The sequence below is a fragment of the Rhizoctonia solani genome, chromosome 16 (assembly GCF_016906535.1).
Source record: "Rhizoctonia solani chromosome 16, complete sequence".
In the NCBI taxonomy this organism is placed as follows: domain Eukaryota; kingdom Fungi; phylum Basidiomycota; class Agaricomycetes; order Cantharellales; family Ceratobasidiaceae; genus Rhizoctonia; species Rhizoctonia solani.
Window position 1 is genome coordinate 135,754 of NC_057385.1, and position 21,844 is coordinate 157,597.

Here is a 21,844-nt window from a genome sequence, read left to right on the forward strand (position 1 = left end):
GGAATTATGCCTCCAGATCTTCCCCTTTCATCCTCCAATTTGCCCACATTTCTTCAAACAGAATAATGAATCACTGAATACTACACACCCTCAAGATACTCTGGATTTGATAGCCAAGCCTGTTGCCAAGTCTGATATAGATGACAATTCAGACTTCTCTGGTGTTGTACCAACTGTAAGGTTGGGTACATGCTGGTGGGCGGGCACTTGTGGCCATACTAAACACTGCAAACTACTAACTAAGGCTATACTACAATCTATACTACGTGGTCTACAACGCTTAAGGTGTCCTACTGCTAACTACTGTCAACAATGGGGGCTTAGCCCTGGAGGTGTGGTGAGCACAAGTAAAGGGGTGAGCTTCTGAGCTACTAGGGGCCAACTACTTAGCTGGCTGGATGCCTCCTCAATGGGTATGAGACAAGGTAAAATCAACTTGGGGTTTCCAAGCAATTTTCCTGCTGTATATATAGACATAGGTGCGCTATTTACATGGTCTGTGCGTGTGAGAAAAAGAAGTACATGATGGAAATAAGAAGCGTGCTGCGGGCTGCACAGAAGCGTGGATTTCTCCTAGGCGCCCTTGGCACGGCATCTTGGTGCGGCATCTTGGCATGATAAGCGCCGAGATCACGTGATCAAAAAACATGAGATAACAAGTCCGTGAAAAATGCTAAAAAATAATAGAAAAAATAGGCAAATCCAATGGTATTGTTTAGGAGGTTGTAACATCTGGGTCACTGTTGTACACCACTGTAAGGTGGGTACTTGCTAGGCGGGCGCTTAAGGCCATAACTAATACAGACACTGCTATCTAATCTACTTATCTAAGGCTAACTACTACCGCGTAAGGCGGCTTACTACTAACTACTGAGGACAATGGGGCCTGAGGCCTGGAGGTGTGATAGGTCAAGTAAGAGGGTGAGTGTTACTGTTACTACTGAGGGCCGGCTACTTAGCTGGCTGACTACCTTCTCTAATGTGTAAGAGACAAGGTAAAATTGACTTGGGGTCTCCAAGCAATTTCCCTGCCGTATATATAGACAAAGACGCACTATCTACATGGTCTGTGCGTGTGAGAAAAGAAGTATATGATGGAAATAAGAATTGTGCTGCGGGCTGTGCAGAAGCGTGGATTTCTCCTAAGCCCTTAGCACAGCATCTTGGCATCTAATAAGCGCTGAGATCACGTGATCAAAAAACAAAAGATATTGAGTCCGTAAAAAATAGTAAAAATATTAGAAAAGTCAGGGGAATCTGATGGTATAAGTAAGGAGGTTATAACAGTCACCTTGTGAAACTCCTGTGGCATTGCCTCAAATAACTCACATGGAGACAGCGCTACTGGATCAAAAGATGCTTTTGGCTTGACCCTCACTCACAGAGTTTTGTGGCCAAGGCTGCAATTCAAGTAGCACAAAGTAGTGCAATAGACAAAGAGATAATAGAGACAGAAGCAATGCTATTGGATGCGCAGCAGCAAGCATTGAGCAGCAACAAGGCACTGGATAACACCATTGGAGAATGTCTCTCCAATTCTTGCTTAACCCAGATAACCTAGCACAGCTCCCGCCCAACACTTCACTATCTCCCTTGAGTTTTCTTCCAGTAGACTACCAGCAGTGCTCCCTGACATGGAAGGTGCTTGCAGACTTTTGTGAATCATCCACTGCTGCAACTAATGCAAACTCAGAACGGATTTGAAACCTGAAGCCAAATCCAAATATGTGTCTGTCATTTCAGCCCAAATGGTGCCTCTCATCAACTTACCATGACATCAATGGAAGCAACGTTCTACAAGCCGGAACAGCAACTCAAAAGTCTTGTTACCAGTGATGGACTCACCAAGGTGAACAATTGGCAACAACAATTGGTTGCAAACTCTCAAAGTCACTCAAAGATATACATGGTGAGTAACATTTATGCAATTTTTGTGCACTTGTCTTAAAAGGCCCATACCGCCATTCACTCATTGTTTTCTTCCTGTAGTCTATAATGTTGAGGGTGGAGGTGTTTCCAAGCTCACTCCTCTAGAACGCGGCTCCTTGATCATCATGAACAGTTGCAACAGCTTTTATCTGGGTCAGGTGTTAGGAATATACTGCACAGGTGCTGCATTGGGCTGACATGATAGCTTCACCAACACAATAACAGTTAAAGGGCTCAGTTACCTTTCACTCAAGGTCTTTGTACAAGTAAGCTTCTTACATACATATATCTATTTATTTTTTTAACACGCTGAAGGCAAACAAACTCAATCTATTTCAACACCGCATAGAGAATATCTTGCTATTCACTCATGCCCCAGCTTTGGAGCTGGTCTACCTGCTACACGGGTTAAAACTTATGGAGAATGGGGATGGGAGACATACAGTCTTCCTGGTGCCAATAACGCATGGCCACTTTGGCAAAGGCTTACATCATCTGCATCCCAACAAGTTGTACAAGGCACAAAAACAACAAGAACATAGAGAAAGCAGCTGTATATTATATACAAGTAACTATATACACGTGATCATTCATGTGATCAAGGTTCCTGCATATAGTCCACATAAAGTGTGAGAAATTCCGCGGAATATTGGAAATTCATAAAGTGAAAAAAGTTAAAATTGGGTAGTCACCTGGAGGGCACAAGGGGAAGTTAAAGATCACAGGTCTGCCGTAATCTGCCTGTGACTCAAGATCACGGACAATTATGTGGAGATCACAGGCCGGAGATCACAGATTCTTGTCATGCGCATATAATCTATCATTACTTGGATATTACAGTGTAGTTACAGCAGACAAATGGGAATAGCGTGAGAAGGAAAATTATCATTTGATCTTGAAGCTTGCCACAAGATCTTGAATTAGTCCGTACAATTACTTGCTTTTTTGGCCCTTTTGACAACTGTGTCTGGTACACTTTGGCCCGTTGATGTTGTCCATGAGTACTATAACGCTTCCAGCGCCATCCAATCATATACATCTCTAATAAAAGTACTATCTACACTCCCCAGTCTGTTGATAACAGAAATTCTACAAGTGTCAATGCACAAGATGTTGAAACACAGTTATGGGCCACCAGCTGGTCACTTATCAAAGCCTTTGATACCACCGCAAAAGAGACAAAAAAGAAGCTATACAACAATTGAATGAAGCTCAAGCTATGGACATAATCATGGAACAGTCCATGCAACAAAATTTTGTTGATCTTTTGCCCAAAGCTGCACTACCAAGGTAATTACTAGAGTTAGATACTTGCTGAAATATTGATTAACGCTAAACACATTGAAAGCTCACCACTCAACCTCTCAGAGACGCCACCTCATCAAGGCTCCTTCAGTCCTCATGGATCACCATCAACAACCCTGCCTCTTGTGCAGTCTGCCAGTTGACCACCAACTGTCCTCTTCAGAGCTTGGGGCACCAACTATCAGCTCAACTGGTTCCAACAAAACTTCTCTCTTTGGCTCTCCAATTGCTATTGGGAGTCCCCAACTAGCAAATGATGAGACGTCCCTTACCAGTGAGGTTGAACTTGTGTACCTTCCGCATGAAGACCCCTCCTTGTTTGATCAACCTACTGCTATCCTAGAGAAGCCTCACATTTGCTTGGCCTACCTAGCTGCCGTTGCCTCTAACCTGATTGACCATGTCAAGCAACATTCTGTGGAGCAAACTCTGAATATCACTTTACTTGGATACAAGACCTTGAACTGTATTCCGGACCATCCTAAGCCTGTAACAACACTCAATAAGGTCTATCAACGCTTGGGTCTTGATGCACAAGCTTTTATAATAAACAACCAATGTTCTAAGTGTTACTGTGTGTATACATTGGATGCAATTAAGAATACTTGTTTGCCAAACTGTCAAGAGGCTGGATGTACTGGCGTATTCTGGGAGTATAGCAATCCCACAAGATCAGAACGTCATCCTAAACAAGTTGCAGCTTACACGGATATTGTTGGATCACTACGGCGCATGTTTATGAGGCCTGACTTTGTTGTATCACTCCGAGCTGGTGCTCAGGCTCATGAAAACCATGGAGATGGGTCAGTTTTACATGATGTTTGCAATGGTACAGCCTGGGGTCCTCACCAATTTGGGCTATTGCAACGTGTCTGTAGAGATGGGATTGTGGAAGATATACCTGCTCCAATCCCATCCCACTTGGCTTTGGACTCTTTGCTAGCATGAACTTGGACTGGTTTTGGGTCTCAGAGAAGTACTCTGTTGGCGGAATATATATTGCAATCTTAAACTTACATCAAGCCGTGAGATATCATCCTTGGAATGTCATCCTTGCATGTGCAGTCCCCGGGCCTGCAGAGCCCTCACTTGAGGAGCTTAATCATGTCATCCAACCCATTATCATGTCACTTCAGCAACTTTACAAAGGTAGGTAATTTAATTATACAACCCACAGATACATACCCAACTTGCTCTTAGGTGTACCATGCACATATATGAGGAGACGTTGCCTGGCCAAGTGCAAAACTCTGTCCAAAATGTGGCCCTCAAGATCCTTATGGCCAACAACAATTCTCCTGCATGACAAAAGATAACAGGAATACCCAGGCATCAATCTGAAGACAACTTCTGCATATGTGTTAGGCAACAAAAGGACATCAACACTAAACAAGGTATGATATTGAAAGTGAGCATAACAACCTAACTAATTTACGCATTCAAACCAGAATAACAACATACATCTTAGATTTCACAATGCAAAGCAATTGGGATGCTATCCAGTTAGCATATGATATATGTGGGGCAAATGAAAAGGAGCAGAATGAGTATTCAAAAAAGCATGGCATTTGGTGGTCAGCAATGAATCTACTACCTGGCTGGCTAACTTACTCATCAGCTCCACTAGATTTAATGCATAACTTATATCTTGGTATGTGATCTCATCCTACAGATTGACTTATGGTTCATCCTTGTTATAGGGATTGTTTGCCACATGTGGCTACAGGTTGTAATTGGGGGTTATCTTTTAACAGCTGAGAATTGGCGTCAATTTGAGCTGCTCTTGGATGGAATAAATGGCCCAGTAGGGTAACACATGTCCCAAAGAATGTGAGCTTACTTAGGTATACAGATTTTGGCCAGTTCACTAAGATATAATTTGTTGATCCTATCAGATTACAACTGGTTCAACAAAGAAAGCTGTCCTAGACGTCTGTAAGGACGTCAAGGCGCGGCGCGCTTACAGCCGTGTGAGAATACAAGTATGAACCGCTTAAGGCAGTGATCTACCCTACAATGTCTAGCTACTAAACTACAATGGTCACACGCTATAAGGCGGCAACAAGCTACGTAAGTACAGTGGGGGCAATGCTTAAGGCGTGTATCCAAGTGTTTGCTGGACTGTAAGGTCCTTGTACAAAGTAGGGATGCAACAAGAGGTAATCAACCTGGGTGTTACCATGGTTGGTTGGCCTCCTTATATATTACAAGGGTGAACTAATTACAAATACATTATATGCAATACCTAATCCAATAAGAACCCAATCCGCAGTTGGCCTTACTCATGCATACGTGTCACAATGATGTCATAGGTGGAGGTGGCTACGTATGCTGATTAAGCGCGGATGAGGACGTGGCTCGGCGCTTAGCGTATGATATAAGCGTTGAAGTCACGTGATTGAAAATGTTGTTCAAATGCCTTTGTTTAAATTCGAGAAAATGGGAATAAATTCCCTGGTATCAATTGTGTCTACAACACTGCCCCCCCTCTAAGGGCCTTCTTCTTCATTTCTTCCTCATACTTTTTCAAAATTTCCCCGCATTTTTTAGGTTTTCCTGGGGCTCCCACGTGTTTTCCTCTGACCCATAGCCCTTCCATTTTACCCTAAGAACCATTTTCCATCCCGTTCTTCTGCGTCCGTTATGCCTTTGACTTTGTACTCTTCTTCCCGTCCACTGTGACAGGTGGTGGGCGGTTTTCAAATGCTTGATTTTTGTCTTGTTTGACCTTGGACAACAATCCTACATAAAAGACATTGTGGACTCGCATTGTTTTGGGGAGTTCCAGGTGGTAGGCGCAGTCGAGATTTTCTCAAATAACCTTAAAGGGTCCCAGTTGTTGCTCCATTAACTTGGGACTTAGAGTTTTGAGGTTAATGTTTTGGCGTCCAGCCATGCTTCTTCTCCAACTTCAAATTCCACTGGGGTTCCTGTTTCTCCTGCAACCATTTGTGACTTGGATTGGCGTAGAGCGGCTTCTACCTCTCTCCATTGGGCTTCCATTGATTGGCAAGGTCATCAGCTTCTGGTACATCTGTTGGGACATTGGACGGGGTTAAGGTGGGCTCCCATCCATACAGGGCTTTGAAGGGGGTTTTCCCTGTGCTACTGTGTACCGCGTTGTTGTAGGCAAACTCCGCCAGGGAGCCATCTGGTCCAGTCTTATGCTTGATTTTTGTCTTGTTTGACCTTGGACAACAATCCTACGTAAAAGACATTGTGACTCGCATTGTTTTGGGGAGTTCCAGGCGGTAGGCGCAGTTGGAGATTTTCTCAATAACCTTAAGGGTCCCAGTTGTTGCTCCGTTAACTTGGGACTTAGAGTTTTGAGGTTAACGTTCTTGGCGTCCAGCCATGCTTCTTCTCCAACTTCAAATTCCACTGGGGGGTTAACGTTCTTGGCGTCCAGCCATGCTTCTTCTCCAACTTCAAATTCCACTGGGGTTCCTGTTTCTCCTGCAACCATTTGTGACTTGGATTGGCGTAGAGCGGCTTCTACCTCTCTCCATTGGGCTTCCATTGATTTGGCAAGGTAATCAGCTTCTGGTACATCTGTTGGGACATTGGACGGGGTTAAGGTGGGCTCCCATCCATACAGGGCTTTGAAGGGGGTTTTCCCTGTGCTACTGTGTACCGCGTTGTTGTAGGCAAACTCCGCCATTGGGAGCCATCTGGTCCAGTCTTTCTGATTGATCCCTGAGTATGCCCTAAGGAAATGTTCTATAGAGGGGTTTACCCATTCCGTTTGGCTGTCGCTCTGGGGATGGTATGCCAAGGAGAAATGGGGATCTATTCCTAGGCGTTTGTACAGCGCCCTCAGGAATTTGTTATTGAAAACCCTTCCTCTGTCTGAGATTTCTTTTTTGGGCATACCATGCCGTTTCCATACATGCTCTAGGAACAGCTCCGCTAGCTTGGGTGCTTTGAGCTTCTTGGAACATTTGACAAAAATCCCATACTTTGTGAAGCTATCCACTATGACCAAGATGGAATTGTTGTTCCTGTCTTTTGGCAGATCTACTATCATGTTGTATGACACGTGTTGCCAGGGTCTAACAGGGAGTTCAAGAGGCTGAGGTGGGATAGACGCGTACTTGGGCTTCCTGATCCGTTGACATGTTTCACAGGAGTCCACATGCCAATATGTGTCAGCACAAATGCCGGGCCAGTAGTAATTCCTTGATACCAACTCTAGAGTGCGCTGTCTTCCTGGATGTCCTGCCAAGGGGCTGTTGTGGAAGATACGGAGTAGGTCTGTCCTTAGTGTTCCAACGTCAGGAACTACAATCTGTCCTTGGTAGAAAAGTAGTCCAGCCTCCATCTTGTAGTCTTTGAACGCACGTTTGATGGAGGGGGGTGCTTTGGACTTGTTCTGTAGGAATTGGAGGATTTCCTCCAGGGACTTGTCTTGGTCCAGGGATGACTCAATCTGGCGTTGTAGCTCCTTCTCTGGTGTAACTAAGGCAACGTTGGCAAATACCGGATCTGGCAACATGGGCTGGGGTTCTGGTGGGATATCCGCATGGTCCAATTGTTGTGACAAGGCATCTGGCTTCCCTGATTGTTTTCCAGGCCGGTATACAATTTGGAAGTTATACCCGGCAAGGAGTAAGTGCCATTGTGCATGGCACTGGTTGAATGTGCGGGATTCTTTCCAATATTCCAAATTCCAATGATCCGTGAAGACTGTGATTGGGTGGGCCGTGCCTTCCAGGAAGATACGCCAGTACTCCAAGGAACGGATGATTGCAAGTAGTTCCTTGTTGTGCGTGTCATAGTTCTGTTCAGCGCCCTTAAACAATTCCAACAGAAAGCCTAGTGGGTGGAGACAACCGTCCTCCTGGCGTTGACTGAGTATGGAGCCTAGGGCTGCGCCTGATGCGTCTGTTTCCAGGAAGTAGGGTTTCTCAGGGTTGGCGTGACAGAGGACCAGTGCGTTACTGATGGTGTCTTTCAGTCCTTGGAATGCTTCCTGTTCTTTGGTATCCCATGTCCAAGCCGTATCCTTCTTAACCAAGTTGTGCAGGGGTCTGGCCATGTGGCTAAAGTTGGCAACAAATTGTTGTAGGAAGTTGGCAAACCCAAGGAAGGACTGTACTTCCTTAACCTTGGTGGGCGTGGGCCATTCTTGGACTGCCTGGATTTTGAGCTTATCCAGGCTGAACCCCTTATCCAAGACAATTATGCCAAGGTACTCCACCAATGTGACGTGGAAGGTGCATTTTGACGCTTTACAGAATAACTGGTTGTCCATCAGGCGCCGCAAAACTTCATGTATGTGTTGCATATGAGATACGTCATCCTTTGAGTAGATCAGGATGTCATCCAGGTAAATGATGACGCATACGTCTAGTAAGTCTTTAAACAGTTTGTTCATGAAGTGTTGAAAGGCAGCTGGGGCGTTTGTCAAACCAAATGTCATGACCAAGGACTCATACAGGCCGTATTTAGTGTGGAAGGCAGTTTTCCATTTGTTGCCTTCCTTAACCCGGACGTTGTTGTAACCCCAATGTAAATCTAATTTAGTGAAGACCTTGGCACCACAGAGCTGGGCCATGAGGTCATCAGGACGGGGTAGCGGGTAAACGTTTTTCTTAGTCCGGTTATTGAGGCGGCGGTAGTCTACAACCAAACGGCGGGAGCCATCCTTCTTGGGAACAAACATTACAGGGGAACTGATGGAAGACTTGCTAGGACAGATCTTCCTGGCTTTCAACTTGTCCCTGAGCCAGTCCTTGAGTGTGGCAGACTTGGCATCTGTCATACTGTACAGGGGGGAGTTGAGAGGGCCTTCTTCCGTCAGTTCTATCCCAATGTTGTAGTGCCTGTGGGTGGAAGCTTATTGAATTCTTCTTCTCCAAACACCTTGGCATATTGGTGGTATTCAGAGGGTACTCCTTCAAGGGGGTTCTTGTCTGCTTCTTCCTCCTTGGCAATGGCTACATGTTCTGGTGCGGTGTGGGGAAAGGTGAGGGTTTGCATATTCCAATCAATTTCTGGGTTGTGTGCGTCTAACCATTTCAATCCCAAGATGGCAGCGTGAGACCCTGTGTTACAGATTAGGAAGGCCTTGGTCATTTGTTTGCCATCAAGGGAGAAGGTTAGGGAGGCCTTCTTCCAGATCTTGCCAGCCTGGGGGCTTGACCCATTGAGCATAGTTACGGTACAAGGAGAGGGGAGGTCAATGAGTGGTAAGCAGAGTGATTCCGTGGTTCAAGGGTGCATGAAGGATGAGGTTGCGCCTGAGTCAATCAGGACTTCTATTGGTTCCGCTTGCTTGGGTTGTATAGGGATTGTGAAGAGGGGTGATAAATTCAAAGCTGTAGATACATGACAAATCTCTATACAACCATTACTAATGTCTGTAGGGTTCTTGCGCGCGGCAGCAGAGACCCTTACTCATTTCCCAATTGGTACTCAGAGTCCTTGCCAGTTTTGGCGGTTTCCTTGGCCTTCCCCTTATCCTCTTTTGGGGTAGCCTTCCATCCAGTCCTGCATTTGGCAAATTTATGCCCTGATTTGCTGCATTTGACACAGAGACCTTCTGCGCGGCGGCGGTTGCATTCTTCCTCCAAGACGTAGTTGGGATTGGAGGAGAGGGGACCGGTTTTGGTGGCCTGCTGGCTGGTACTTGCCCCCCCGGTCGGGGGTGGTAGAAGACTTGCCAGACTTATTACCCTGTTGCGGGTGGCTGGCTCTCTCCTCACGGAGGGCATTGTTGATGATGAGGGCAGCATCTTGCAGCTCCCTCAGGGTGCGGGGTTGCCTCTCCCTTGTGGCACTTTGTTTGCGGACCTCCCAGTGAGTCCCCGTGCAAACTGTCCGCGGAGAGCGGCATTGTTCCAGTTGAGTTCCATCTGCAGCGTGTGGAACTTAATAATATATTTGGCACAAGTGCCAGTTTGTGTGAGGGAAGTAATCTTCCGCTCTGCTGCTCTAGTTGCGTCTGGGTCTCTGAAGGCAGCCAGGAATTTGATTTTGAAGTCATCCACGGACTGGATGATTGCGCAGTGGGACCCTAATTGGTCCAGATATGGGTGGGCCCATGCCCCGGTGGCTTCTGTCATGTTCATTAACAGAAAGCTTAGGACCTCCATGTCCAATGGGAATTGCCTTTGGTTTAGGCGTACCCAGGCCAACATACGTGTCAGCCATTGCTTGGCCTCCAAGCCAATTTTGCCTTTGAAGGCGTTGGGATGGTCCACCTTTACAGTGGAGGGGACTGGAGGCTGTGCGGGGGGGACAATAGTTGCTGGTGGAGGTCCTTGGGGGGCTGCTGGAGCCAGTCCCAAAGGGAAGGAAGAGCAGGGGTAAGGGTTGAAGAGGGAAAGGGGGTTGCGCCTAGGGGCCCCTGTAGAGATGATGGGGGCTGGGGCCCCAAAGAATGGTTGAGCCTTGACAATAGGCTTGGCTTTGGGCGCGGCCCTGGGAGTTTCCTTGACCGCAGGGGGTTTTTGTTCTTCTGGGGTATGAGGGCCCCGGGAGTGATGGAGTTGGGCAAGCCCATCCTTGACAGTATCAACCGTTTGTGAGATATTCTCAACATTGGTCCAAACCTCTTGGCTAACTTTGGCTTGTTCCAAGAGGGTCCACTCAATGCGGTCAACCTGGGCTTGGAGTCCCCAGAGGAGGCGGATGACCCGCTTGAGAGATACTTTGCCAAGCTCAGGGGAGGCTGGCGGAAAGAGGGGTTTCAACTGTCCCTGATCAACAGGGGAGCAGGTTTGAGAGGGTGGCCAGGAACGGGTTGCCATTGGGTGTGTAGGGTATGACTGGCCAGCGTGGATGGATGCCCGGGAGGAAGAACAAGGGGGAGTGCGGGAGGTAATGGTGGAAAGTGTGATGGGGACTAGTAGGTGCCTATATCAGGACTTATGAGCACTTTATTGTATGTGTACGCTAAACCCTTGCCTCAACTGGCCTAGCGTTGGACAGTTCTTACCCTGATCAACTGCCATGGACGGGCGTGATGTGGGGCAGTGCTTCTGCAAGCGGGTGGATTGGCTGTCTAGGGTTGCTAACAAATGGTGCGGCGACTGGTGGTATGCGGACAATTAGAACCCGTTAGCCTTATAGCATTTGGTACTAGGTGGGGACAACGCTGGTTTGATTATTGACAGCAAAAGGCAATCCCAATCACCTGATTTCCCTTGTGCTAGTACTAGGGGTCTTCTTGTTGTTGAGCTGAGTGAGTGTGCTGGTGGGCACAGTTTGCAACCAACTTAAGGTCAATTACCTAGTGTCCTAGACATCTGTAAGGATGTCAAGGGCGTGGGCGCTTACAGCCGTGTGAGAATACAAGTATGAACCGCTTAAGGCGGTGATGTCTACCCTACAACGTCTAGCTACTAAACTACAATGGTCACACGCTATAAGGCGGCAACAAGCTACGTAAGTACAGTGGGGGCAACGCTTAAGGCGTGTACCCAAGTGTTTGCTGGACTGTAAGTGTTAAGAGTCGTGTAAGTACAGGAGTAAGAAAGAATTACTATATACAAAATGTATATGGGAATAACTAAGAACTAGTATAATGAATCAGAATATATGCACAGAATATATGCACAGTATAGGCTAGGTTATCAGGATAACAACTCCTAACAAATAGTCTAGCAACTATGAAGTGCAGGTGGTTGGTTATGTATAGTACCTTAGACTAATGTTACTTAAGCCTAAGTGACTAGGGGTATGTATACTTAAGGTCTCTGGGATAGTACCTTAAGTAAGAGTGTTACCTGACTAATGTACAGGATTTATAGGATTTGCCTAATAAGTATAGGACTTATATATGCTTAAGTAAGACTTAAGACTTATGGGTTTACCTAAAATATATCTAGCATTTAAGAGATATTGTAGATAAAGCTATCTACAATATAAGGGGTATGGTGGATTGAAACACTATCACTCAATCACAACAATCCTTACAGTATTGTTGCACTATACTCAATGTTGAACTCAACAACTGTGACAGTCAAGGGGCACAGGGTTGCAGTAAGTACACTAATAGGTTACCCTGTGTCTGTTGGGACTGGCCTATGGTCTTAGTGCGCCGAATAACCTCCTATGCTATTTACAGTGAGTCAATCACTAAAGTAAATGCGCAGATAAGCTGTTAAAGGCTTGTGTGTATATGTCAATATATAAGAGTGGATAAATGGATGCATTAGAAGCGTCTTCACAGGGTCCTTTTATACCCTGAGAAGGCGCACAAACAGGTATATACATGATTGATACCAAGAGGGGGTACAGGAGGTACATGTGGCAACTGAAACACTTGAGGGAGCCAATACTTTGGTACATAGTAAACAAACAACAGTTCCTAATATTTGTCCCAAGGCAATGTTTGCCCCAAGGCAGTATTTACCTGTGTGGGTCCTTAGGTGTTCCAAGGCTAAGTGTTTCATCCTTGGAGTAAACAGTCCCAAAGGCAGGATACTTCTGCATTGGGTACTTACAGTAAATGGGGCATAACTCTGCCAAATATTGTCCGTTTTGGGAGTTTGACCCAGCGTTCTGGAGCGCGCAAACAGGCGCACCTAAGCGCAAGCGATTCGGCAGTGTGGGATGCCCGGGTGGTGGAGAAAAGGCGCATTTAGTGCGTCGGCGCTTAAGGGCTGATTAAGCGCCGGAGCACTTGCCTATGCAACAGGGGGGACCCTGAATATTTCTGGGTGTAGCCACAAGATAGAATCTTGAATAATAAATACTACAAACAAGAGAAATATTACTTGTTACTGTTTATCTACTCAGCTGAATTTATATATATTAAATAAGTGAGAAAACAGCATATATGCGAAAGGCATCGCATATTGAGGGTATTCCTGAGGTTTATAGGTTTTGTAAAGGCCACCATTGGATAGAGGGACCTTGAAAACCTTAGTTCGCATCTTTATCTCATTTGTTTTACTGTAAGATTACTAGCGTAAAAAATAAGTACTGATTAATGAAGAAATGTCATATCCATAACAGTAAGGTCCTTGTACAAAGTAGGGATGCAACAAGAGGTAATCAACCTGGGTGTTACCATGGTTGGTTGGCCTCCTTATATACAAGGGTGAACTAACTACAAATACATTATATGCAATACCTAATCCAATAAGAACCCCAATCCGCAGTTGGCCTTACTCATGCATATGTGTCACAATGATGTCATAGGTGGAGGTGGCTATGTATGCTGATTAAGCGCGGATGAGGACGTGGCTTGGCGCTTAGCGTATGATATAAGCGTTGAAGTCACGTGATTGAAAATGTTGTTCAAATGCCTTTGTTTAAATTCGAGAAAATGGGAATAAATTCCCTGGTATTGATTGTGTCTATGACAAAAGCCAATGAATTGCGCCAACTAATTACTATATTACCTGTGGGACTCTGGTCTGTATGGAGAGACAACACCAACCAAATCCCCCTTGGTGCCCCACGTGTTCCTACCAATGCAAAGAAGAAGCCAACTTTTAATTGTTGTCAAAAATCTTTCTACAATGCTGTATTACTTCTCTGCACAGCATCTAATCTTCTCAGCTCATGGCTGGTGACTATGGACAATGTCTCTTGAGGGGAGTACTTACTTCAATCATACTGCCTGGCACTCTTACCCATGCGTGTTCCTCTAATGCCAAACCACCATTGGGCAATGCATTACAAGGATGCATTTCAATGCTTTGGACCTGCGTATGCTTGGTGGGTCTATGCATTTGAGAGATTTAATGGTCTACTTCAAAAGGTCAATCTCAATTATCACAAAGGTAAAATGGAGTTTACTTTGATGCAGTTTTGGGTTAGAATGCATTGCTTGTACAAACTAGTGAGTTGAAGCTGACACCTGCATGTTGTATTAACCCTATATGTGTGTAATCTACAATTGCAGTCCTTACTAGACACTGCATCACAGGAAGAACGTGATGTTCTCCACTCCATTTGCTCTGAGTTTGGTACAAATGCAACTGTTTCAGCAAATCTTGGGCTTGGCTCTAATATATGTACACCCTAACTCCCTTCAACATACACCCACCTCCAAAAGCTTGAACATGCTGAAACTTATGGGCTTCTCCTTGCCTTTGCCTGTACTGTCTGGCCTCACTTGGAGTTACAACACAATTTGGACAGTGGCTCAACTGGCCGTGCATTTTTCTCTGATAGAGTTGCTCAATTGCTTCCTTACATCACAAAATTGGGTGCTTGTTTTGGTTGTGCAACTGCTAGGTGGAACCAACAAGACCAATATGCATTTATTATATTCAACAATAATCTTGTACCTTGTCAACTTGTCTATCATTTTCAACTCAAGATTGATGGAGAAACTCCAGTCTTGTGTACTGTCATCTGGAAATTTGTTGCCAACAATAGGATACCAAGGTTCCCATGGGACTTATAGTAAGTATTTATCTGTCCTTTAATTAATGCTAGGTATCATCACTAATATAAGCATATCTAGTGCTGTTGAGCTAGGAATTTACGTTTCATATGCTAATCAATTTGTGTTAGACTCACAGAGGCAAAACAGATGACTAAGTGAGTGAGTGCCAAATCAAAGGGGATGGTGCAGACAAGTGTCAAGACAACAAGAGGGAGCAGGGCAAGCAAGTAAGATAAGCAAATGTATTCTACAAGTAAGAACTGGTGTTGCAAGCAATGGGAGGCATTGGACTTCCCATGCTTGCTTATATACATAAGTGCATACATGCAAGGAGGCCGCAGGCGCCAGTAGAAAGTGTCTGTGAGCCCGGAGGGCAAAACAGGGGAGAAAGAGAGAAGTGAAATACAAGACAAAATGAAAGAGGTACGCAAAGATAAGGAGTGGGGAGCCAAGAGGCTCTGCACAACTGATTGTAAGAACCAATGGTCCAAGTCGGAGTTTGGCCAAATTGGGGCCAATGTTGTGCAAATGAGCACAATGACCGCGTGGGATCCTTGGGTATCTGAGGGACAAGGTGGGGGTGCAAAAGAATTGCATGAAAGCATCAGGCCGGAGAGAGGGGGCCGGAGAGAGGGGGCCGGAGGGCAAGGAGAGCAAGGGTGTTATGGATATGACATTTCCTCATTAATCTGTACTTATTTTATTAATTACACTAGTAATCTTACAGTAAAACAAATGAGATAAAGATGCGAACTAAGGTTTTCAAGGTCCCTCTATCCAATGGTGGCCTTTACAAAACCTATAAACCTCAGGAATACCCTCAATATGCGATGCCTTTCGCATATATGCTGTTTTCACTCATTTAAATATATATAAATTCAGCTGAGTAGATAAACAGTAACAAGTAATATTTCTCTTGTTTGTAGTATTTATTATTCAAGATTCTATCTTGTGGCTACACCCAGAAATATTCAGGGTCCCCCCTGTCGCATAGGCAAGTGCTCCGGCGCTTAATCAGCCCTTAAGCGCCGACGCACTAAATGCGCCTTTTCTCCACCACCCGGGCATCCCACACTGCCGAATCGCTTGCGCTTAGGTGCGCCTGTTTGCGCGCTCCAGAACGCTGGGTCAAACTCCCCAAACGGACAATATTTGGCAGAGTTATGCCCCATTTACTGTAAGTACCCAATGCAGAAGTATCCTACCTTTGGGACTGTTTACTCCAAGGATGAAACACTTAGCCTTGGAACACCTAAGGACCCACACAGGTAAATACTGCCTTGGGGCAAACATTGCCTTGGGACAAATATTAGGAACTGTTGTTTGTTTACTATGTACCAAAGTATTGGCTCCCTCAAGCGTTTCTGTCGTACGCCAACTGTAAGGTTGGGTACACGCTAGTGGGCGGGCGCTTGAGGCCGTACTACTACACTTGCTTATGTAATCTAACTACTAAAGGCTATACTAATAGTGCTTAAGGCGCTCTACTACTATCTACTGTTGACAAGGGGGCCTGAGGCCTGGGAGGTGTGATGAGTTAATCAAGGGGTGAGTGTCTCTGTTTCTACTGAGGGCCGGCTACTTAGCTGGCTGACTACCTTCTCTAGTGAGTAAGAGACAAGGTAAAATCGACTTGGTGTCTCCAAGCAATTTCCCTGCTGTATATATAGACAAAAGCACACTATCTACATGGTCTGTGCGCGTGAGAGAAAGAAGTATAGAAGACAAATGGGAAGCGTGCTGCGGGCTGCGCAGAAGCGTGGATTTCTCCTAAGCGCCCTTGGCACGGCATCTTGGCGCGGCATCTTGGCATAATAAGCGCCAAGGTCACGTGATTGAAAACAAAAGATATGAAGTTCGTAAAAAATACTAAAAATAATAGAAAAATCGTGCGATTCTAATGGTATATTCAAGGAGGTTATAACATTGCCCCCCCCTTAAAGGCTCTTGGCGGCGTCACAAGCCTTTCTGAGTCTAGCTTGGTTGAAGCGCTTGATCTCTTCCTGGCTGTGTTCTAGCAGTTCCTCCGGTTCCCATGAGTTGTCTTCTGGGCCGTACCCTTTCCACTTGATCAAGTAGAACCATTTCCCTTGTTGCCGTTTGGAGTCAATAATTTGTTCAACTTCGTACTCCTCTTCCCCTTCTATTGTTTCAGGGGGGGGTCTTTCAGGAAAAGGTTGGCTAGGGGATTCGTGTGCCTTGGACAGTAATCCTACGTAGAACACATTGTGAATTTTCAGGGTTTCCGGGAGCCTTAGGCGGTACGCATGGCTGGAGATTTTTTCTGTGATCTCAAACGGTCCTAGCCTCTTGGGGTCCAGTTTGTTGGAGTTTGTCCTGAGTTCCACATTTTTTCCATCTAACCAGACTTTATCTCCGATTGAGTATTCCGGTACTACTCCCTTGTTTCCAACCATTCTTTCCTTACTCATCCTCAGAGCTGACTCCGCTTCCTTCCATTCTTGTGCAAGGGTGTCTGCTATATGATTGGCTTCTGGCACATTTGCTGGAATGTTGGACGGGTTCATGACAGGGTTTTGTCCATAAACCAATTTGAAGGGGGTTTTTCCCGTGGCAGAGTGCTTTGAATTGTTGTAGGCATACTCTGCTAATGGTAACCAGGAGGCCCAATCCGAGTGGTCTGCCGCAACGTATGATCTTAGGTAAAACTCAATGAATTGGTTCACCCTCTCTGTTTGTCTGTCTGACTCCGGGTGATAGGCTGATGAGAAGGACGGTTTCACTCCGAGGCGTTGGTAGAGTGCCTTTAGGAACTTTCCTGTGAATGTAGTCCCTCTGTCTGAAATTGTTCTGACTGGCAATCCGTGGAGTTTCCACACCTGTGAGATGAATAATTCCGCTAGGCCCTTAGACGTGATTTTCTTGGTAGTTGGAATAAAATGCCCAAATTTAGAAAAGGAGTTGATGACTACCAAGATTGCGTCGTGACCATTTGACTTGGGAAATCCTGTAATGAAATCATAGGAAATGGTGTGGAATGGATAGGGCGGAACCTCCAGGGGTTTGAGGGCAATGACCGGGGCATGGGCCCGGCGATTGGCCTGACATGTGGGGCAACATTCTACCCATTCCTTGGCGGATGATTTCATGCCTGGCCACCAGTAGTTACGGCTTAGAAGCTCAAGGGTTCTCTGTTGACCTGGGTGGCCCGCTAAAGGGGAGTCATGGAATTCCCTGAGTAATTGTTCCTTCAGGGCCTCTGAGTCTGGAACCACCAATTTTCCTTGGTACCATAGGAGATCTTCCTCCCAATCATAGTCCCAATAGGCTTTCCGAATGGATGGAGGTGCATTGTCTGCATCTTCTGTCAGGAACTGAATGATGGGTTCTAGGGATGGGTCCTCTTTCAGCTTATCTTGGATTTTTGTGACAATCTCAAGTTCAGCTTCTGACGTATTGGCAAAAACCTCTGATGGTAGCATGACTTCTGGTTCCTGAGGTGAGTCAATATAGTCTGATCGTCTGGATAGGGCGTCCGGTTTTCCTGATTGTTTTCCTGGGCGATAGTGGATTTCAAAATTGAAATTGCTCAGGAAAATACGCCATCGCGCGTGTCTGCGGTTGAATGTCCGTGCCTGCATCCAATATTCCAGATTCCTATGATCCGTGAAGACTTGTACTGGTTTGTCCGTTGCTTCTAGGAAAATTTGCCATTCCTCTAATGCCTTAATGATAGCTAACAGTTCCTTGTCGTGCGTATCATAGTTAGCTTTGGCGCCCAAGAAGGACTTGGACATATATGCAATCGGGTGAAGTTGGTTATCCTCCCCTTGTTGACTCAGTATGGCTCCCATAGCTACTCCTGATGCGTCTGTCTCTAGGTAGTAGGGCAGATCTGGGTTGGAATGGATGAGGACGGGCAATCAGGTAACAAGGGACTTCAGTTCCTGGAACGCTACTTCCTCCAGGTTACCCCATGACCATGGGGTTTCCTTTCTGGTGAGATTATGCAGGGGGCGTGCCACGGAGCTAAAGTTGGGAATGAATCGGCGGAGGTAGTTGACAAATCCTAGGAATGCCTGGACCTGTTTGACTGTTTTGGGAGTGGGCCATGTAGTGACGGCCTCGATCTTTTTCTGGTCCATGGAGAAGCCGGCTGGAGATATGACAATGCCCAAGTAATCCACTGTAGTGACGTGGAAATGACATTTTGACAGTTTGCAGAACAACTGGTTCTTCATTAATCTAGACAGAACTTCTCTGACATGGAGCGGGTGATCTTCCGGCTTTTCTGAGAAGATGAGAATGTCATCTAAGTAAATTACCACTGTTACGTCGATCAGGTCCCTGAACAGGTCATTCATAAAGTGTTGAAATGCGGCGGGAGCGTTTGTGAGACCGAAAGGCATGACCAAGTATTTGAATAACCCATATTTGGTGCGGAAAGCTGTTTTCCACTCGTCACCTTCCTTGATTCGGACGTTATTGTAGCCCCAGCAGAGATCCAGTTTTGTGAACAGCTTTGCATGCCTAAGTTTGGCCATGAGATCGTCTTGCCGTGGTAAGGGATAAACGTTTTTATGAGTTACGTCATTTAGCTTCCAATAGTCCACCACAAGTCTCAGAGAACCATCTGCCTTTTTAACAAACATGACAGGGGCGCCTGCTGAGGAAGTGCTGGGGCGGATCTTGCCTGTTGCTAATTCCTCATCGATATGTACTTTCAGCGCCTTGGATTCTGCATCAGTCATGCCGTAGATGGGTCCAGGGGAGAGTTTGGCGTTGGGAATTAGGTCAATGGCAATATCATATTCCCTGTGCGGGGGAAGGACCTTAAATTCCTCTTCTCCAAACACTTTAGCAAATTCATGGTATTCCGTAGGTAGATCTGCAAGTGGGTTAGGATCTGCTTCTTCTTCCAAGGCTATCTGGACTTGGTCTGGGAAGGTGACGGTGCCTAGATTCCAGTCTATGAGGGGTGATTCCTGAGTGAGCCATGACATGCCAAGTATGGCGGGTGTGTTCCCAATTGGGCAGACTAGGAAAGGGATGGAGTGTGTATGGCCATTGGCCAAAACCGTGAGATGAACTTGGTGCCAAATGCGGCCAGTCTGAGAGATTGTACCATCTAGCATTCTCACAACTCGTGGATTTTCGAGTTGGGTTTTTGGGATTTTTAATTTTTCCACAATTGATGGGGAGATAAAATTTGATGTGGCTCCGGAGTCTATGAGTGTTTTGAGGGGTTCTGCCGGGGAATTTTGGACATATAGATCAATGAATAAAAGAGGTTTTTTATTTGAGTCTAGAGCAAGAGATACAAATTCAAAACTATCTAGATTGTCCAATTTTGGAGTCAGGGGCTTGGCAGCAGTCCTCAACCTCATTCTTTTCCCAATTCATCCTCAGCCACCTTGACTACCTCTTTAATCGTGGCTTTCCAGCCATTCGGGCACTGCTTGATTCCATGGCCCTTCTGACCGCATTTGACGCATAGCCCTGATGCGCGGCGGCAATCCCGTTCCTCTGGAGTGACATAATTGGGGTCTTTGGACAGTTGGACCCTGGTGGTGGTAGTGGTGGTCGTGGCGACCGGAGCCTTGGTGGGAGCCTTCTTGGGACGGTTTTCCTTGTTCTCCCAACAAGTGTTGTCAATCTTGACCGAGGCGGCAAATATGGCCTCCAGGTCATCGTCGGGAATATTGTCCTTGGTGGACAGGAGTTCTTTCACCTTCCAGTGAAGACCGCGCGTAAACTGGGCAATGTACGCCTCAGTGTTCCAGTCAAGTTCCGCCATGAGATTGCGGAACTCTGTGACGTACTCAGATGTGGTGGTGGTCTGAGTTAACGCGGCAATCTTCCTGGCGGCCGCCCTCTTCGCGTCTGGATCGGCGAAGGCTTCTTTGAATTTGGCCGTTAAGGCCGGGATGGTAGTGGGGGGATTTCCCTTGCCCTTGATAATGGTCCCAATAATGGGGAGAGCCCAGTTGGCAGCTTTATCTGTCATGTGGTATAAAATCCATACCACCATCTGTTCCTCCTCATCAAACTGATCCCTGTGGAGGGCAACCCAAAGGAGCATCCGATCAAGCCATTGTGTGGCCTTCCTTCCCCTGGTATCTCCCTTATAAGGGTCCGGTAATTCCATTTTGGGTTGTTTCACTGAAGACCCGGAGTCGAAGGGAGTGAGGGAACTGAGGGAGCGTTTAGGCGTTCCCATAGGCTCTCTTTTGGGGACTCTTCTTGGCTCCTCTTCTTCCTTGGAGTCAAAGCCTGTGCCTCTTGAAGGGCGGAAGGGGGCCTTGAGCCCAGGTCTAACCGTTCCTGGAGTGTGCGCTTCTCCCCCTGTATGGGTGGGGGGAGTGATAGGCCCAGTCAATGGGCCAGGCTTGGCTTGGGCTCCGCCCTGATCCTTGTCTCCAACGAGGTTGTTGGTTTCCTTGCATATGGCTTTGAGCTCAGAGAGCTGTTGGCCTTGAGTGTGGATTTGGGCCTGCAAGGACCCGACTTGACTGGTAAGGGTTTGGATAGCCTTGAGGAGAGAGGCAAGGGTTGGCTCCGGTTCCATTCCGGGCAGGTGTTGCGGAGGGGGTGATGGGCCGCGAGAGGGTGGTTGGGAGCGGGCTGCCACGGAACGTTGACTGGAGCGGCTGGTAGGACAGGAGTAGGGGTGAGGGACGCCAGAGCATGTGGATGGAATAATGGATACGGCGTGGGGAAGATAGGTGCCTGATACAGGACTTATGAGCGGTTTTTACGCAGTATGTATACGCTAAACCCTTGCGTCAAATACCTAGCGTTGGACAATCCCTACAACAAATCAACAGATCTGGCGATTGTGATATGAGCGGGTTTTTTGCAAGCGGGTACTTCAGCTGACTAGGGTTGCTAACTGCAGAGTTCCGGCAAAACTTGTGGTATGCGGACAATAGGACTCGTTAGCCTTATAGCAATTCAGTACTACGTGGGGGTGGGGGACTTTTGATTATTATGTCCCGCAAGGTAGCCCTGATCACGGTTTTTTCCCTTGTGCTAGTACTAGGAGTCTTCTTGTTTGTTGATCAAGCCTACAAAAAGTTGATTTGACAATGTCGTACGCCAACTGTAAGGTTGGGTACACGCTAGTGGGCGGGCGCTTGAGGCCGTACTACTACACTTGCTTATGTAATCTAACTACTAAAGGCTATACTAATAGTGCTTAAGGCGCTCTACTACTATCTACTGTTGACAAGGGGGCCTGAGGCCTGGGAGGTGTGATGAGTTAATCAAGGGGTGAGTGTCTCTGTTTCTACTGAGGGC

General features: G+C 46.4%; 7 protein-coding genes across 7 annotated transcripts; 1 reads left to right on the forward strand and 6 right to left on the reverse strand.

Annotated features, from left to right (window-relative positions):
• Nucleotides 1-1,771: 1,771 nt before the first annotated feature.
• On the forward strand, nt 1,772-4,182 carry RhiXN_01276 (U3 small nucleolar RNA-associated protein 6; the record flags this gene model as incomplete). The annotated part of the gene is made up of 2 exons (XM_043321095.1): nt 1,772-1,909; nt 3,298-4,182. 2 exons carry the CDS (start codon nt 1,772-1,774, stop codon nt 4,180-4,182), a joined length of 1,023 nt encoding a protein of 340 aa, XP_043186918.1.
• Nucleotides 4,183-6,212: 2,030 nt separating this feature from the next.
• Nucleotides 6,213-8,998, reverse strand: RhiXN_01277 (Retrotransposable element Tf2 protein; the record flags this gene model as incomplete). The annotated part of the gene is made up of 2 exons (XM_043321096.1): nt 6,213-6,385; nt 6,442-8,998. 2 exons carry the CDS (start codon nt 8,996-8,998, stop codon nt 6,213-6,215), a joined length of 2,730 nt encoding a protein of 909 aa, XP_043186919.1.
• A 41-nt stretch (nt 8,999-9,039) lies between these two features.
• On the reverse strand, nt 9,040-9,390 carry RhiXN_01278 (Retrotransposable element Tf2 protein; the record flags this gene model as incomplete). The annotated part of the gene is made up of 1 exon (XM_043321097.1): nt 9,040-9,390. One exon carries the CDS (start codon nt 9,388-9,390, stop codon nt 9,040-9,042), a length of 351 nt encoding a protein of 116 aa, XP_043186920.1.
• A 239-nt stretch (nt 9,391-9,629) lies between these two features.
• RhiXN_01279 (Retrotransposon-derived protein PEG10) lies at nt 9,630-9,950 on the reverse strand (the record flags this gene model as incomplete). The annotated part of the gene is made up of 1 exon (XM_043321098.1): nt 9,630-9,950. One exon carries the CDS (start codon nt 9,948-9,950, stop codon nt 9,630-9,632), a length of 321 nt encoding a protein of 106 aa, XP_043186921.1.
• A 33-nt stretch (nt 9,951-9,983) lies between these two features.
• On the reverse strand, nt 9,984-10,988 carry RhiXN_01280 (Retrotransposon-derived protein PEG10; the record flags this gene model as incomplete). Its single annotated transcript, XM_043321099.1, has 1 exon — nt 9,984-10,988. The coding sequence occupies one exon, from the start codon at nt 10,986-10,988 to the stop codon at nt 9,984-9,986; it is 1,005 nt and encodes a 334-aa protein (XP_043186922.1).
• A 5,533-nt stretch (nt 10,989-16,521) lies between these two features.
• RhiXN_01281 (Retrotransposable element Tf2 protein) lies at nt 16,522-18,399 on the reverse strand (the record flags this gene model as incomplete). The annotated part of the gene is made up of 1 exon (XM_043321100.1): nt 16,522-18,399. One exon carries the CDS (start codon nt 18,397-18,399, stop codon nt 16,522-16,524), a length of 1,878 nt encoding a protein of 625 aa, XP_043186923.1.
• Nucleotides 18,400-18,468: 69 nt separating this feature from the next.
• RhiXN_01282 (Retrotransposable element Tf2 protein) lies at nt 18,469-21,113 on the reverse strand (the record flags this gene model as incomplete). The annotated part of the gene is made up of 2 exons (XM_043321101.1): nt 18,469-19,908; nt 19,959-21,113. The coding sequence occupies 2 exons, from the start codon at nt 21,111-21,113 to the stop codon at nt 18,469-18,471; spliced, it is 2,595 nt and encodes an 864-aa protein (XP_043186924.1).
• Between the last annotated feature and the right edge of the window lie 731 nt (nt 21,114-21,844).